Below are 17,105 nucleotides of genomic sequence, written 5' to 3'. Positions count from 1 at the left end.
TAGTTTTGTGTTTCTCATTTTTTACACAATTTTAATAATTTCATTGGATTTTGTTGTCTAATATCTTTTCTTGCTGTTACATTTGTTTATCGACTGTAAGTGAATTTTGATTTGCATATATTAATTGTTAATAATGCAGACATTTGTTTTTTTTTTTTGGGATTTTTTTTTGCTAACAACATACATCATCATTAAAATTAACTACAATTTATGTACAATATATATTTGAATTAGCTACAAACTTTGAGGCTTAATATAGATACAAATTGAACTAAAGTGAATTAGAATGGCACAGAACGGGCCGCGTCAATAAATTAAAATGAAGTTACAATTATAGTAAATGGTGTATATAGTACTAACTATGAGCGTGTGTCGAGGTAGGCTTAACAATTTGCATTTTGTTAGTTGCATTAGCTTATACATTAAAGAGCATGTGTGTGTGTATATGAAATGGTTTGTGTGTGTGTGTGTGTGTGTGTGTTATAAACTATAAGCTGTACTTAAAGAAATTGCTACAACATCGAGAGCTTGATCCATATGGCTGATCAATATGTTTGGTGTTGCTGAGCATATCAGGCACTTCAAATTGCTGAGCGGCCGGTGTCGACGCCCTTGGCCTTGGCAAGCAGCTGCGCTGGTTCGTAATCTCGTTGACAGAGGTCTTCTTGACACAAATCGAATATTAAACTATTGCCCTACACACATAAAAAGGTGGAAATCAAAAGAATTCCTGATGCCTTAAGCAAAGCAATTGTCGCGCCTTTTCATACTCAAAACTCTGTTTCGAGCAGTTCATTTAAATATTAAAACATAAATCCAATATTTGTGACTGTGAAGCGTGTTCGTATTCCTAAAAATAAAATACATTAATTTTTTGTTTTATTTAGCTGAGCAGCACTTACTTCGAAGAGCTCCATAATGCGCTTGCCACGTGGCTCAATCAACTTGCAAATATCCTCCATAGCCTTAAATTCCATGGCGCGTTTCTCATCCTTGGATACACCACAGAAGGGCGTTATATCGCCCACTAGACTCTCGGCCAGATCATGCACCAGCGCCAGCTCCATGCAGCGTATTTGATTGAGACCCTCGCTGCCATCCAACAGAAAGGTCAACATGCTCATCCTATACATGTGTCCGCTTATGGATTCACAATCGTTCACATCACGCAGCACCCAGCCAGTGCGCTTCGTATGCTAGAAGAAAATTAGATATTAGTCTAAGGTCATACCTTCAACTTAAACCCAAACTACAAGCGCTACGCCGTTGCTATTTGATCAATAAATTTATATATTTATTTATAGCCTGCAACCTTGTTGCCAACAAACAAACAGTTTGTTGCTCACTTCATTGCATTCTGCTATTAACATAATTAAATTTCTGCATGGCAATTTGTTTATAGTTGTGATTAGCAGCAGCTACAGCTGCGTGAAAGTCACGTTGGGGCACTTATCAAAGCGTGCAACTATCAGTGGCACAAAAGTCTGTGCAAATATTTATGTAAGCTGATAAACTTGGTTATATGAGAGCTATATCTTTATTTCTGTTGTTAGTAAGCGTTAGCTCTATTTTATTGCTAGTTTAAATACCTTAACTAAATGGAATGTGTATTGACTTTTTAATACGCTTTGTTATTTAAAATACAGTAAAGCTAAAAGGCAGCATAAAGTTTAGTATATGATGAGTATAAGCTATATATTTGCTTAAGATCAAAAAGGCAGCAGCAGTAAGTGTTGCTTACATTAAAATGTGGCTTGACTTTTGATACGCTTTGTTATTTAAAATATAGAAAAGCTTACAGAGAGTTGAAGTACTAAGCTAAAATTATTTTCAAAATTCAAAAATGTGAGACAACATTTAGAGAAGCGTATTACATTAAAAAATGTGGCTATGGGAGCGGTTTTGATACGCTTTGTTTAAAATATAGAAATAAGCTAAAATATGTGATAAATAAGCTAATTATTTTGTAAAGTCTAAGCATGAAAATAGCATTTAGTGAGGCTACATTAAAAATTAAGCTTGATTTTGATACCTTTGTTATTTTAAAGTAATAGAAAGAATAGAAATATTACTGAGTCTATAATAGCTAAAAATCAAGATGAAAGTCACAGTTAGAGAAGTTTACATAGACCCAACCCCCATAGCTTATTTTGCCAAAGTGTATATCAAATTTGAGTGCGCTTCTCACACTTGTTGCTCTTTACACTTGACAAAATTCACAGTTTACTGTTAAAAAAGTGACAACGTACAGTTAGTCACACAAACAAATGCTAAGAAAACTTCAAAAAATACTGATTTAAGATTACTTAAGTTCATTCTATATTGCATCAGCTTGAAATTTAATGCTCACAATGAGTTTAGTGCTTTGTCAGCCAGCTCTGACGCTTTATCTAGCGAAAGATTAGCGGCGGATTGAATAACCAACTGCCTCATTTTGAAGGCCAAGATCAAAGTCACAAGTTTCAATATGTTTCTAATTTCCAACGCTACACGCTCTATATAATTCCTCTAGATCTAGCGCATATATTTTCTCTAGAGCTGTGCCAAATTGCTTGCTATACTATATAATTCCAAATGTTATTTGCGTAAACAAATCAGCATTGTTTTTATTTTTCTTTAGCTCACGTGAGCCATTTGGTACTCTGGTCTGATATTTTTAATTGAGTTTGACTGCAGCGCAAAGTTCAGTTGAGTGATTGGCTACTCAAATTACAAAATGAAAATTACTTGACTTAGGCGCATTTGTCAGTTTCGTGTGCGGGGCATTATCAATTATGCTGATTAGATAATAATAATAAGCGAAATGAAAGGGGGTAGAGCTTATTGTTTTGTTTGCTTAGGGCCCCACCGAATGACGTTCGTAATAACAACAGCTGTTTTTTGTGCTATAGAGAAAAAGGGAAACCCTTTAAGATAATCACTCTGGCATAAACAAAATGCTCTGTATATATTTATAATATATACATTTTGTTGGCAAGCTGTTGTATTCTCAGAGAGCGCGTCAGACATTCTCAAGTATTATACAATATATACATATGTATATATCTAGCAAAAGCAAAAAGCAAAACAAAAACTTTCCATTTAAAAATAATGCAGAGCGCTATACAAACAAAAAAAACAGCAAACAATAAACAGCATTTTGCATTTTTAAATAATTTTGCTTATAAAAATTTGCATAGACAAGTCAATACTGCATATAGACAAGATCTATAAAAATAAATATATTGTAATCTTTATATAACGATAAATGCGCAAATCTATTCTAAAATATTTAATCTTTACTACATTAGAAGCTTAGAGCTTAGCTAGGCTTTGCTAGCAAACTTTAAATAAATAAAACATATAAAACAAATAAAATAAAGCTGCCTTGGTTAATAAAAACTTTCACGGTCGCTATCACAAACGAAAATAAAAAAAACCTTGTGACAGGCCTATGAGCTATATGCTCACTAATATTTTGGCAATGGGCAAAGCCAACAACAAAAGGCAATAAACTAATCTCAAAGTCACGCGATGTTTTTTGTTAGACACCAGAAATCACAACAGTCAAAGCTGCTCCTGGGGTTGGAAGTGGGAAAAATCGATACACGCCACGTTTGTGCTTTGTGCATTGCTTGAAGACTCTGCTCACCTTAAGATTGCCAATGAGCTCCATGAACTGCAAAATATCAGCGAGTCCAGTATTGAAGCAAGGCTTCTTGCCGGCTGCACTGGAGTCCGCCTCGTGGCAGACGGCGCCATTGCTGCTGCCGCTTGTTGCTGCCGCCGCTGCGGCGTTGTTGCTGAAGGCATAATGGCCTTCCGCGTGGAGTCTGCTCTGTGCTAGTGAAGACATGGCAAACTTTGTTGTCTGTTGTTGCTGATGATGTGGCGTTGATTTGGCCGAAACGCTGCTTTGCGTATGGAAGAGACGTTGTATGTCCTGAGGCACGAATTGCTTTAATAAATGTTGCTGTTGTTGAACGATATGCGCCGACGCCAACTCCAAATTTGATTCGCTCAAACAGCAACCACCGTGCGCTGTCGCTGGCAAATTGTGACTGGTTGTAGTTGTGGCTGTTGTTTCGCTTGTTGCCGTTTGACTAGATTGCTTTGGTATTGCTTCAGTTTCAGTTGCTGTTGCTGTTGTGTTTGTGGTCGATGACGTCACGCTGCGTGCGCCTAACACAGCTGCTTGTTGCCTGAGGAACTTGTAGAGATCGCCGCCCACACAGCCATTGCCGCTGCTGCTGCCAGCTGCTGCTGCTGCTTTGATCAGTTGCTGCAGTGAGAACATGTTGAAAGAGAGAGAGAGAGAGAGAGCGGAAGAGCGAGCGCGCGCTCTCTTTTGTTTAGCTACAAAAATTTGTTGCTAGCGTCTCAGCCACGTGACAAAAGCGTGCAGCTACAAAACTGTAAGAGCGAAAAAGAGCGTAAATTACTTTACAGTTTGAGAGTCATTGGTCTTAGTGTATAATATATGCATTTAATTTGCATGTCTGCGCCTTGGCAATTAGCTACATAAACAATATATTACGTATAGCAACATTGTTTGCATTATAAATTTTCGACTTCCTATTTGGCAGATCAATTAGTGCGAGGGCAGCTTTGTAACTTGCTCGCTGCATGTAGCGCTTAGCACTTAAACTATTAAAGCCACCTTCGTCTATCATCGATTAGACACATAACGGTTTACGCAATATTTGTGCTCCGTAGTTTTTGCGCTTATCAGCTAAATTACTAGCGCTGTATTTTTTTTTTTTTTTTATTGAAAATATGGTTTGTTTAGAGTCCAAGCACCAACCTTGACACCACCGCACTATGGGCCACAGCAGCTGCTCAATCCAGACTTGACCAACTTTTGGTTGCAACAAACGTTGATGACTAGCACTTTCAAGGTGACGCTGGCGTTTTGTTTTGTTTCTGTTGTTTTTTTTTTGTTGTGGGCACGAGTCGCAGCTGTAAATGTTGCTGCTGCTGCTGTTGTTGCTAACTAACGACAAATGCCGTCGAAATTCTTAATTTGACAACGGGTCGACCAACAACGGCGGCGGCATCGATAGCACGCGGACTGGTGGGCTGAGGCGGGCACAGAGCGGGCGCACAATTAAAAATATCACCAAGCTAATACAGACCGACACACACACACGACGAACCACTACACATACACACGCGCTCACTAACAAAATACATGCTGCTGCTGCTGCTGTCTCTTCATTGCGCTTTTCACTATTTGTTGCTATATTACAATTTAATTTATTTTTGCACAATTACTACTGCAGCTGCGTACTGCACGCGTACCCCAAACAGCCCAACGGTAAATAATTTCGCGCTTTCTTTTCTTTTGCCTTTTTGCTATTAACGAATGCGATTCGATTAAGTCGATTTATTTTTGAATGCACAAGAATCGATTGCAGTTGCCGCAAATCAACTTTAAAAAAATTAAAATTTTTCTTAACGAATTAATACACTTAATTGTATATTTACTATTTACAATTAATTATTTATGTAATAAGCTATTTTCTTGCAACGCATGCAGGAAATTTGCGACTATTAACTGCAATTAATTGAAAGCAGTGCAAGCAGTTCGATTTTGTTACTCGATACTTGCAGCAGCTGCGTAGAAGTAACGAGTCAAAGCCGTTGCAAGCATAAGTATCATCACTAAAGCAGCACGTTTTATTGTTTTGTTACGCGCGCTTTAAACAAATTGCTAATTTGTAAATATGTTGGCGCCCATTAAACATTTGCTAAGCAATTATCGGCATTGTGCTGGCTAGCGGCTCACCCAGGACGACAGGAACTAGTACAAATGCTGGTGTGTATATCAGCAAATAATAATTAAAACTGGATTTGGACTAAAACGCAATTTGTTTACAAACAGGGCCTGAATGCCGAACTATGCCCTTCGACATTTGAGGAGAATTTAAATGTAGCTGACTTTACGGAATTCAGCGCCTATATAGAAGCCACAGCGCTGGGCAAAGCTGAGGAAGTGTTTCAACGCTTGAGCGGCGCAGGCGGCGATGATAAGCGACAGCTGCTGGTTATAGCAGCGGATACGATGGTTACGCTGGGCAAGGAGATCTATGGCAAACCTAAAGATGCAGCCGATGCTGTGCGCATGTTAAGCAAGTGAGTTGCAGTTGCAATTTTAAGTCATTTGCTTTCATTAAATTGTCTTGACAGTTTGTCTGGTGCCTGCAATCGCGTCTATACGGGCGTAGTGCTTAAGCATGCTGCAGGCTTGCGGCAGTTTACAGACACAGCGGATGTTTATTTCGGAAATTTAACAACTGCTCAAATACAAGACTATGTGGATAGTGGAGATCCACTGTAAGTTGAGACTTACAGACAGTTAAACTTTATTTAATTATGCTCTAATTACAGTGACAAAGCTGGCGCCTATGGTGTGCAGGGACCTGGCGGTGCTTTAATTCCACGCATCGATGGTGACTTCTACACTGTCATGGGCTTGCCCCTGCATCGACTTTGCTGTGAGCTTAATGCGCTTTTGCTGGAGGATCTCAATTAGCTGTCAACCTGCAAAAGCTTATATATGTTATCGCTCCAGAGTGAACGTCAGAGGCTACACTTGCTGATAAGTTGTACTTGTTTGCTTTGTCGTTATTTATTATTGTTTGACTGTGGCCCAAAAATAGCTTAAGGCAAGGCACTGTGGTTAGCTTAAGTACAAATTGACAAATGTTATAAAGCAGCAAGCACTTAAACAATGTTTATTTATTTCGTTTGTACCAGTGTGCCGCTTAAGTTTCCCATTGCATTTAAACGTCACGACCATTTGACTTTATCGCCAGCAGTAAGACACATAGAATAGGCGCGACTGAGAGTGACAAGTTCATGAAATCAACGTTTATATTTTTATATTCCCAAGCAGATAAGACGCTGATTATATAAAGCCAGCTGAGCAGCAGTGAAATTTGAGAAAATATTTATGTACATCAGCTGGCGTTCAGTTCTCAATCAGCGCAGGCAGAAGCACAAGCAGAACATAAATTATGTCGCAGCAGCAAAAGGCAGAAAGTTGCTCCTATCAGCTCTGGGGTGGACGTTATGGCAGCCAAACAAGTGAAGCAATGCAGGCACTCAACATAAGCTTGCCACAAGATGCGCGTCTGTATGCGGATGATTTGGATGCCAGCAAGGCTTATGCCGAGGCACTGCAGCGTGCTCAGCTGCTGACGGAGCAAGAGTGCGATTTGCTTGTAAAGAGTTTGGAGCTCATACGCTACGATTGGATTGAGCGCACCATAAAGTTTCTGCCCAGCGATGAGGATGTGCACACTGTCAATGAGCGTCTGCTGGTTGCTCTCACTGGTGAAGTGGGTCAGCGTCTGCACACTGGACGCAGTCGCAACGATCAGGTCGTCACCGATATGAAGCTCTGGCTACGCAAGGCCATACGCGAGACTTTGGGTAGACTACGCGCGCTACTCTCGGCCATGGCGGCACAAGCGGAGTCCCAGCTGGGCGTGCTTATGCCTGGCTACACGCATCTGCAACGCGCTCAGACTGTGCAGTTCTCCCACTGGCTGCTCTCTCATGCTTTTGCTCTGCGCGAGGATTGTCTGCGCTTGAGCGAGCTGCGTGATCGCTCCAACATTTTGCCCTTGGGCAGTGGCGCTTTGGCTGGCAATCCTCTGGGCATTGATCGTGTCTGGCTGGCGCAGCGTTTGGGCTTTGCTGGCGTCACTGGCAACAGCATGCATGCGGTTGGAGATCGCGACTTTGTGGGTGAGTTGGTTGTCTCTTGATTAGCGGCACTTATAACTTAATAGCATTGCTATCTATAAATGGACACACATGCAATCGCTTTGAATTGCTGGCAGTATCTGTGTAGCAAATACGGTAAACACTCGCTAAGTAGCACAGAGCTTCACTAATTTCTGAATTGAGTAATTCAAAACAGTCAAAAGTGCAGCAAATTTAAAATCTATAAAATTTATTAGTTCCATGTACACTGAGATAAAAATATATCATTATATATGATTACAAAATTAATATATAATATAATATTTTGAAGCTAAATTGCGCCAGAGCTTACACTAAATTCTGAATTGAGTAATTTCTGCTGCTAATATAAAATTTTGAAGCTAAATATGCTAAACCAGCTCAAATTTTTAATACACTTTTAAACACACTTTTTAAATTTATTCAATTACTTTACTTTTTATCGTAGAGCTGAAATTTTTTATACTGTTTTATTTATTTTTATTGCTTACATGTGCCAATTTATAATAATTTTCAATTGAAGCCATTGCCATTGATTCTGCTTATCAACGCATTATTAAAATACTTATCAGCCAGGCATTAAATTTCTCCATAAATAAAATTACTTTGTACTTTATTCTATTTCCAGTGGACTTTATCTACTGCTGCTCCATGGTTAGTCTGCATCTCTCGCGCTTAGCCGAAGATTTGATTATCTACAGCAGCAAGGAGTTTGACTTTATTAAGTTGGCCGAGAGTTTTACCAGCGGCAGCAGCTTGATGCCGCAAAAACGCAATCCGGACAGCTTGGAGCTGCTGCGTGGCATGGCGGGTGTCATTACTTCAAGTCTAACTGGCATGATGATGACTCTGAAGGGCACGCCCTCAACTTATAACAAGGATCTGCAGTTCGATAAGCAATATTGCTTTCAAGCTTACGATAAGCTGGCGCAGAGTCTGGACATAGCGCTGGGCGTGGTGCAGACAATGAAAGTGCAGCGTGAGCAAATGGAGCTGGCGCTAAGTCCGGATATGTTGGCCACAGATTGGGTGAGCTGCAAAGCGCAACTAAAGCTTTGAGGTTTATTAATGATTGAGCTTTAGGCTTATTATCTGGTGCGCAAGGGCGTGCCGTTTAGACAGGCGCATCAGCATATTGGACGCGTGGTGCAGCTGGCGGAGCAGCGTGGCGTGGACATTACCGAAGTGCCGCTGGGCGAGCTGCAGCAAATTTGCGCTGCCTTTGGCGCGGACATTGCAACAGTTGCCGACTATGCGCGCAATGTGGAGCAGTATGAGTGTGTTGGTGGCACCGCCTCCAGCAGCATCTTGGAGCAGCTGCGTCTGTTTAAGAACTACGACAAGGAGCTACGCCAGCAGTGCTAGGACCAAGTCCTTTAGTTTTATTTGCTTTGGCTTTAGTGTTTAACAATTTACATACATTTGTTTAAGCTTATTAATTGTATTTTTTATTTGTGTGCGTCGACTCTTAATTGACGCTGGGACTCTGTGGAGTGTATGTGTAGGGCTCGGTGCTGCCCAGCTCGCCGCTGTTCTCCAGCTGCTGATAGCCGCTCATGGCCGAGTTGGCGGGCAGGCCCACCTTGCCGCCCGAGATGAGCACGCCCAGACTTTGCTGCAGCTGCCAGCGACGCGCCTCGCGTATGGACTTGTTGCGTCGCAACGTCTTGGCCAGCATGAAGGCGCAGAGCACGCCCAGCAGCTGCACAAAGGCCACAGTGGTGGCGCCCGTGGCAATCAGCATTGCACTCTGCGATAGAATGTAGCTCATCTTGCGGAAGCAGCCATATTCGTAGGGCTCCAGGCAAGTCAGTTCGTTTTGTTCGTTGGGATCTTCGGCCAGATTGCCGCAGCAGCTGAGTGGCACCACCACATCGTCGCTATCAATGTGGCTAATGTTCTTGTTTGGCGAGTAGCTGTCCTTCCAGTCATCCGGGCTAAGAACGCCGCAGCAGCTCAGCTGAAAAAAATAACAAAACAAAGCGTTAAGTACGACTCGAGTTACTTTTCATTCAGCAACATAATTGTTTACCTAATGTTTTATAATTTAAGTTAAATTCGACTTTTCGTAGCGTAAACTTAATCAAATTAAATCAATTTATATAAAGCTAATCATTTAATAATATTGTTCATTTAGCATTTAGCTTTGAATAAAAATAATGCTCTACTTGCTTAAGTTTTGTTTCAGCGGCTGCTTCAAAATTCACTTATTTTTATATATATAATTTAATTATACACTTAATAAGTTATAAGATTAATTTGCATACAAATCAGCGCAAGGATTGTTAATTATGTGCGAAAATAATTTAATATAAACTAAGTTAGCGAATTAAGTTTGAATTTTAAATTTTATACAAGTAAAGTTCAAAACTTTCAAGGTTAGAATTTTTTGGTAATCGAATTTGAGTTGCTTGTGAGCACTAAATACTTAACATTTTAGTCAGACGGATTTTAGACTAGACTAGAATATAATTGGAATTAAAATGGCTTGAAGTACTAGAAATATTTATCGCTAGTCTATATAATTTCAAAAACTGTATCCAACTTGCTGCTCCTAAGTATATTAGCATTTAATTTCATACAAATTCCTTGCCCATACTTACACCCGATTGCATAAAGTCCACGCCAGATGCCACATTGTTGTCCGACTCGTAATCGTTGAGCGCCTCCTTCATGGTGCGCATCAGCATGCCCTGCACCTGAGACTGCATAACAAATGCAGCAATTGCAGCAGATACTTCCAAGATAAAGACCAGGAACAAGCAGACGCCATACTGCAATTTAAATGAATTATATCATTGATTTACTTTAACGTTGCTTAGCTTACCAGATTGATCAGCATGACGCTCTCCTTGATGGCACCATAGGCGCCCAACGTGGCCACAGCGATGAGTATAAAGCCAGTGGCGATGAGCAAAGCGGGCGGTGATGAAAAGTTGCCATCAATGAAGAGACTAAAGTCACCAAAGATGGCCTGAATGGTAGTGCCGACCATGATCAGTAGAATAGCCGTTAGCTATATAATAAATATAAATAATTATAAGCATGAGTTACAGTTACATTTTGTTACAGTTAACAAAGTCACGCATGTGTTATGTAAATAATGCGCAATGTAGGGCGCAGCCGACACGATGAGACTTTGCAGTCAATGAAGGAGGACCAAAGTCACAAAGATGGCCTATATGGTTGGTGCGACCATGATGCAGTGTAGAATAGCAGGTTAGCTATATTACATAGAATATAGGATGATAGGATGTGATTAACGGATTGCTCCCTCACTGCTTATCCGTCTCGACTTTGTTTAAGTTAAGCAACGCATCACAGCGACTCTCCGCTTCTATCCACCAGTCAGCTCACAAACAGATATCCAACTAGCTACTCTCGGTACTAGCAATGCTGTCTCTTTTATGCGGCGATGTTGAGCAGAGTGCAACGATTGTTCTGAACTCGTTTCGGAGAGAGGCTTGTGATGGTCCGTTTGTGGGTTGTCGTCACTCGGTAGAATTCGGTGCTGTCGGGGTAGCAGCTTCGTACAAGTGTGAACGTTTGTTGGTGGTGGTGGTAGATTGTGGGTATGATGAATAATTTAATGCGCATGTACGGCGCGCAGCGCGAGCACGTGAGAGCTCGATATGGTTTAGACTTATATATGTAAATTAAATTTATGTAATAATGAACAAACTACATGCTAACCAGCGAATTATGAAATAATTAAGAAGCATTGTTAGAATTAAAAATAAGAAATTGTAGCTTGAATAAATAAAATAATTAAAAAATTTAATGATAATAAAGTGAAGCTAAATAAACTTCATAAGAAATAGTTCGTAAGTGCTGCCTAATTTATAATTATAAATATTTTTAAATATAATGTAATTTTAATGGGATTTGAATTTCAATGAGCAACTATGATAACGCTACATAGACTCTGCTCTTCAGTTTGATAAAGGAATATATATATAATTTATATGTACTGTAGTTCAACTGATAAACAACTGCTGTGCAGTCTGCTTGTTGTTTTTAGAATATTTTGTAGCAAATAAAATCCACAATTATTTTAAATTTAGACTCCAGTGACACCGCACACCACTCTCTATACATTGCTGTTGCCGGGTCTCTCCCGAACGTTTCAATGGCGTGTATAACTTACTCGCTGTGAGAAAATTTTTGAACAGGCTGAGCTCAAATACAGAAGCATATGACAAAGCAAGTGCAGCTGTGTCTTCAATAATAAGTTGCTAGTTATCGTGTGAATGATTGCTTATGTGAGTCGGCATGTGAATATTATATCTTAGAGCTACAGCACATGCGCGTATACCGTCTAAATGTGTGATCGTAAGGCTCGTGATTAACAGATTCTGATGATATATGCTAATCTCGTGAATAGAAATACGCACGTTGCAGAGAATCTTATTTAACAGTAAGAATGCTGCGATGAACTTAAGCATACTATAATGTGGTCTATATATTATATTGAACAAGCTGCATGTAGTCGCTCTAGGTTAAATTGACTATATATGTCTCCACACTGAGCAGATCATATAATATTCAAAACGTCTAAACAATTAACTAATAGGATGGCAGCTCGTTCATATAATTATAGGTTAGTAGCGATTAGTGAGGTCGTGTAACAACTATTTGTGAAATTTAGTGAGGACTGGCGGTTCAGTGTGGAGCCCCTGTTGCAATTTAAGAGAGCGTAGCCCGCTACCGTCCTCGTTACTTATTCTCTATATTGTTTAATTCTAGCAGGTCGTTTTATCTTATCAGCAACATGCGTCAGTTGGGCATATGCAAGGCAAATATATTTATTAATTGAACAATATAAATTTGCCTAAAATAAAACAAATGTTTGACTAGGCAGACAAAATTGTGTTGGGCTGCAGTTAAACTCTTTGGCTTAGTTTCGAAATTTATGAATCACTGCGAAAAGTTGCTTAACTTTAACTGATAAGCGCGCCAGCACTTTATCAAATACAAAAACAAAATGGCTGCCCATACACTTGTGATTCATTTAATGTACTTATTGTTAAATTAATTGAAGCACTTACTGCAAACATAAAGCTCACGGTGATGAGCATATATTTAGCACAACGCATGCCGGAATTTAATTCTAATTCCCGTTGCGCCATTTCGTAGATTTCGTTGCGACTGCAATTGGTTAATTAGTTTTTACTGTTATTATTATTGCTGTTTTCAAAATTGTTATTGTTGTTAACGAAACAGACTTGCACTTTAGCTGGTTACACGTAGACTGAAGCGGGCCTAGAACAGGCAACATTGCCAGCTCGCAATACGTTCAAATGCCTCTCGGCCAAATTGCGCTCGCTCTCGCGCTTAAGCCAACGCGCTCTCTCTCTCTCTCTCTCTCTTATGTATGCGCTCCCGCGTTCAGTTTGCTTATCAGTCAATAAATACATTACTTGCTATATCTTGCGCTCTTTTTTGTCAGATAAAAAAAATTCACGCGATAAGATTGTGGCCTACTTTGTTAGATTTTGCAATAAGTTGTGAAAATAAAAGCGCTCACTCTCTCACTCTTTCTCTCTTTTTCTTACTTTTAGTTAGTTAATTACTTGTCTGCCTCATTTAAAATGCAGCTGCCATTTTTTCAAGTGCAAGGCCATTTGGCCTGTGGCACGCTTCTGGCCTCGCTTTATCGATTCAATTTTGTCTATTGTCTATTTGCCCTATATGTATTTACTATACTATATATGCATCGATTTTTTAATCATACTGCACTCAACTAAGCGCACGAGCTTTAATTATTCATTGCCCACAGTTTGTCAACGTGTTTTTTGCTTTGAATTTTTTAATAGCGGCGAGCCTTGGGTTTTTATTTTTGTAATACAAATTTTATATTTTAATAAAAGATTGTCAGTTGCTCTATATACTCGAAATTTATCTTGTAAGTTTTTTACACATTGTGTTGTCTAATTTTAGGCGTAAAGCCAATAATAAAATGCAATATACTTATATGAAAACATTGCAGGCAACTCAGCTCAATGAATATTATTTTTATTGATTATTTATACATCTTAATATTTTGTTATGTATTTGTTAAGTTTTGAGCCTTTAGATATGAAAATTGTTATTTCTATTAAGTATACGCACTTCTAGATAATTTGCTTATCTTTTGTTTTGCTTAAAAGCTTCGTATTAATATTATACTTGTAAAAATCATTCAAGTGTATACTATTATTTAATTACTATTGTTAACATTAAGTTTGCAACATTTATTTAGTTCAAAAATTTATTTATCTCAAATTCAGCTTATATTTATAAATTAATACATTTTTTTCAAGGAATTCACTTCTTAAGCCTTTACAATTTTTAAAATTTAATCAATTATCTTTATTTTTCTATTCTGAATATTAAGAACTTAATGTGTTTTTTTCTTGCTTCAAAATGAACAAAACTAACCACTATAATGCATTAAAATAGTTTTACAATAGCAATAAAAAATTAAAAAACATTAAAGATTATTATTTTAAATTAGTTTGTCATATTGATGATGTGTAATGCATTTTAATTGTAATCTGCATGTAAATACACTTTATATAAAGAGCTGCAACGCAATTGCACTTAGCTATATTAGATTAATAATTTTCCTTTGTTTTTTGTTTGTCAAATCGATAAGATTTGATAGGGGTTAAGTGCGCAACTCAACAAATACTAATGCAGTTATGTCAATTAAAGCAATAAAGAGAAAAACTTCAAGTCAAGTTATAAATAAGAGGTAAATTTTATTTAAGCATAAAGTTACAAGTATTTTAATAATTAAGCAACAAGTAGTTGCCCATGAATTTAAGCCAAAGAGTGCAGCGGACTTTTACATAAAGCCCGTAATGCCGTTGCGTATTTTAATCTCACGCGCTATGTAGCAAGCAAAGATGACGCCAAAGAACTGCAAAAGCAAACGAATTAATAAATAATGAAATTTCTACGGAGTAGAAGGAGCTCACCTGTAGCACAGCGATGACCACGCCAGCGGCTCCCAGGCTGACAGCATGCGTGGCTATATAATCGGAGAAGCCGAGCAGGCAGCCCACGTTCTCATTGCGATCCAAGCTGTACATGCTGGCGGAGCAGCTAAAGGTGCCCACAGTGCCGTATGGAATTTTGCAGCAGGACAGCGGCAAATCGAAATTATTAAACACCACTTTCCAATCCGTATAGTTGGTGTTGCCGCAGCAGTTGAAGTCGCGTTGCACCTCATCCCACAGCTGAGTGGTTGGATTTGGCGTCTTGCTGTTATAGTTGTACATAGATTGATTCAATGACTTTTCAATCAGATTGTACGCATCGTTGCGCAGCACATAGCCGCTAATGCCAGCCGACAGCTCCAGTATAAAGATAATGAAGAGCATCACCGAGAAGCTCAGAATGAGGCAGTAGTTCTCCTTCAGTGCACCCCAGCAGCCAAAGAAAGTGATGACCACAATGAAGGCGCCAATCACAATCAGGAATGTGGGTATGGACATGAACTTGCTGGCCAAAAAGATTTCATAGCCGGTATAGACGGCGCCAACGCCAGCACCAACTGCTATGAGTATAATGCCAGTGATCTACAAAAATAAACAAAATATATCGTAAATTAAATAAACAACGTAAATGACAGGCTTTGCTTAGAATCAATAATATTATGATTCAAATTATAAAAGATAAGAAGATTATAGCTTCGTTTCATATATTGGTTGAGTCAACATCTATGATAGAGTTGTAAAAAATACATGTAAAATATAATAGGATAAAAAAGTTACGAAGGATCTTAAAAAGCTCATCTAAACTAAATAAGTAAACTTTTTACGCTACTATTCGAAATCATTAAATATAAATTAATATATAACACTATTTATTTCATTTATTTTAAACATTATTATCATCTTTATTTAAACTTGCTTTATATGCATATATATTATAAATTGCAAAGCTTTTATGCTAATTATATCTAGCATTTTTATATTTCGATTTAATTTGGCGAGCAGTATTGCATTGTACTTCGATAAGAAATATCTTATCGCATTAGCTAGCAAATTGATCAATGTCTAGCTCATATATATAAACTGTCTATAAAGCAATAATTAGCACATATAGTAGATTACTAAAAACCAATTTCACAAGCTAATAACTGCGCACAAAATTTTCATACTGTTGTTTTTATTAAATTTACAAAAAAGCACAAGCTTATCTGCTATAGATAACTAACTTACAGTTGACAAATTAATGCATGGACTTTGCCACAAAATGCTAAAGACATGACTCAGCCACAACTAGCATTAAATACTTACCAAAAATATAAGATTAAATCCAAATAGTGTGTACTTTACAGCATTAGCGCTGCCCGTTAGTAGCGACATGTTTGCTAAATTGAAACTATAAAAAATGCAGAAATAAATTTAATTAAAGTGTCAGGTTTAATTGCAGCTGCCAAGTTCAGTTACCAGCAGAGCAGTTGCGTTGAAATTTATTGTAGACACAACCGTTGTGAGCACGCGGCGTATGCGGAATAAAATAAGGTAAAGCATACAAAACACAGTTTGAGTTTAATTTTGCTCTAATCAGCAGAGAAATATTTTTTTGTTGTCTTATCGGCAAATGATATGGCAAACAATTTATTTTTTTTTTTGCCTTTTTAAGCCGAAATGTGGTCAGCTACTGTTTGTAGTTGTTGTGAACGCCAATTCAAGACACGATAAGATAAAAGCAAGCAAGAGAACGAGAGAACTAAAACAAACTAAAAGCATAGGCCAAGCAATTATTATTAAAATTGATGAATTTATGTACTTAACGCAACTATTTTGTAGGTAAATATAAAAGCTTTTTTAAAATAATTAGGCAGCGGCACTAAAGTATACAAACTGCTTAAGAAATATTGCGTATACGCCTGTTGAACAATTTTTAGCTAACAACATGTGTAAAATGTTTTAATAACTAAGTTTTTTATATTTCGCTATGCGGCACGCTTGAACAATATTAAGTATACGCCTATTAGGAAATATTGACACATTGTTTGTAGCTAAAAATAGTTAATTGTTAATTAAATGATTTAATAAATTATACACTAGCATAGCTTACAGCTTTTAAAACAAAACTCAATGTGCAGCTTGTGAAATATTAAGTATACGCTTGTTGAAAATGTTGCCACATTGTTTATAGTTAAATATCTTTGTAAACTGTTTTGATATGTGCATTGCAAAGCTTAAAGCTTTTGCATAAAACAAAGCTAAAGCTAATTGTTAAGTGTTTTTCACATGTATTTAAAAAAAAAAACAGCCATAAACCTTATCTATTTATAGCACACCTGTGTGCCTGAAATTTTGCTATTGATCGTTGTCTAGCTATGACTGTGACTCATGCATCATAAAGTTATTAAT

General features: G+C 38.0%; 4 protein-coding genes across 4 annotated transcripts; 2 read left to right on the top strand and 2 right to left on the bottom strand.

Annotated features, from left to right (window-relative positions):
- Positions 1-718: 718 nt before the first annotated feature.
- LOC108594249 lies at positions 719-5,156 on the bottom strand. Its single transcript, XM_017979370.2, is given in 4 exon segments — positions 719-850; positions 903-1,196; positions 3,632-4,392; positions 4,784-5,156. Coding segments are annotated over 3 exon segments (1,071 nt in total). The 5' UTR covers positions 4,277-4,392; positions 4,784-5,156.
- Positions 5,157-5,705: 549 nt separating this feature from the next.
- Positions 5,706-6,727, top strand: LOC108608242 (dTTP/UTP pyrophosphatase). The gene is given in 6 exon segments (XM_017999529.2): positions 5,706-5,744; positions 5,746-5,772; positions 5,774-5,797; positions 5,864-6,114; positions 6,169-6,315; positions 6,370-6,727. Coding segments are annotated over 6 exon segments (633 nt in total). The 3' UTR covers positions 6,515-6,727.
- Positions 6,728-6,901: 174 nt separating this feature from the next.
- Positions 6,902-9,166, top strand: LOC108608241 (argininosuccinate lyase). Its single transcript, XM_017999527.2, has 3 exons — positions 6,902-7,734; positions 8,360-8,760; positions 8,815-9,166. The coding sequence occupies exons 1-3, from the start codon at positions 6,999-7,001 to the stop codon at positions 9,094-9,096; spliced, it is 1,419 nt and encodes a 472-aa protein (XP_017855016.1). The 5' UTR covers positions 6,902-6,998; the 3' UTR covers positions 9,097-9,166.
- LOC108607570 (Tsp29Fa) lies at positions 9,080-16,264 on the bottom strand. The gene is made up of 8 exons (XM_033294921.1): positions 16,173-16,264; positions 16,020-16,104; positions 14,694-15,296; positions 14,565-14,635; positions 12,780-12,885; positions 10,559-10,747; positions 10,335-10,505; positions 9,080-9,691 (listed from the first exon to the last, which is right to left on the bottom strand). The coding sequence occupies exons 2-8, from the start codon at positions 16,086-16,088 to the stop codon at positions 9,200-9,202; spliced, it is 1,701 nt and encodes a 566-aa protein (XP_033150812.1). The 5' UTR covers positions 16,089-16,104; positions 16,173-16,264; the 3' UTR covers positions 9,080-9,199.
- Between the last annotated feature and the right edge of the window lie 841 nt (positions 16,265-17,105).

This window comes from Drosophila busckii, chromosome 2L (genome assembly GCF_011750605.1).
Source record: "Drosophila busckii strain San Diego stock center, stock number 13000-0081.31 chromosome 2L, ASM1175060v1, whole genome shotgun sequence".
In the NCBI taxonomy this organism is placed as follows: Eukaryota; Metazoa; Arthropoda; class Insecta; order Diptera; family Drosophilidae; genus Drosophila; species Drosophila busckii.
The sequence above is the reverse complement of the archived record's forward strand: the minus strand, read 5'-3'. Positions and strand labels throughout refer to the sequence as shown.

Bases quoted from the DNA above. Each gene is read 5' to 3' on its own strand.
- LOC108607570 (XM_033294921.1), bottom strand. From the start codon at position 16,088: ATGTCGCTACTAACGGGCAGCGCTAATGCTGTAAAGTACACACTATTT. The intron at 15,297-16,019 runs GTAAGTATTTAA...TTATTTTTGTAG, and splicing joins GATTTAATCTTATATTTTTG to ATCACTGGCATTATACTCAT. The intron at 12,886-14,564 runs GTAAAAGTCCGC...CTAATTAACCAA, and splicing joins AACGGCATTACGGGCTTTAT to TTGCAGTCGCAACGAAATCT.
- LOC108608241 (XM_017999527.2), top strand. From the start codon at position 6,999: ATGTCGCAGCAGCAAAAGGCAGAAAGTTGCTCCTATCAGCTCTGGGGT. The intron at 7,735-8,359 runs GTGAGTTGGTTG...TTCTATTTCCAG, and splicing joins TGGAGATCGCGACTTTGTGG to TGGACTTTATCTACTGCTGC. The intron at 8,761-8,814 runs GTGAGCTGCAAA...ATTGAGCTTTAG, and splicing joins ATATGTTGGCCACAGATTGG to GCTTATTATCTGGTGCGCAA.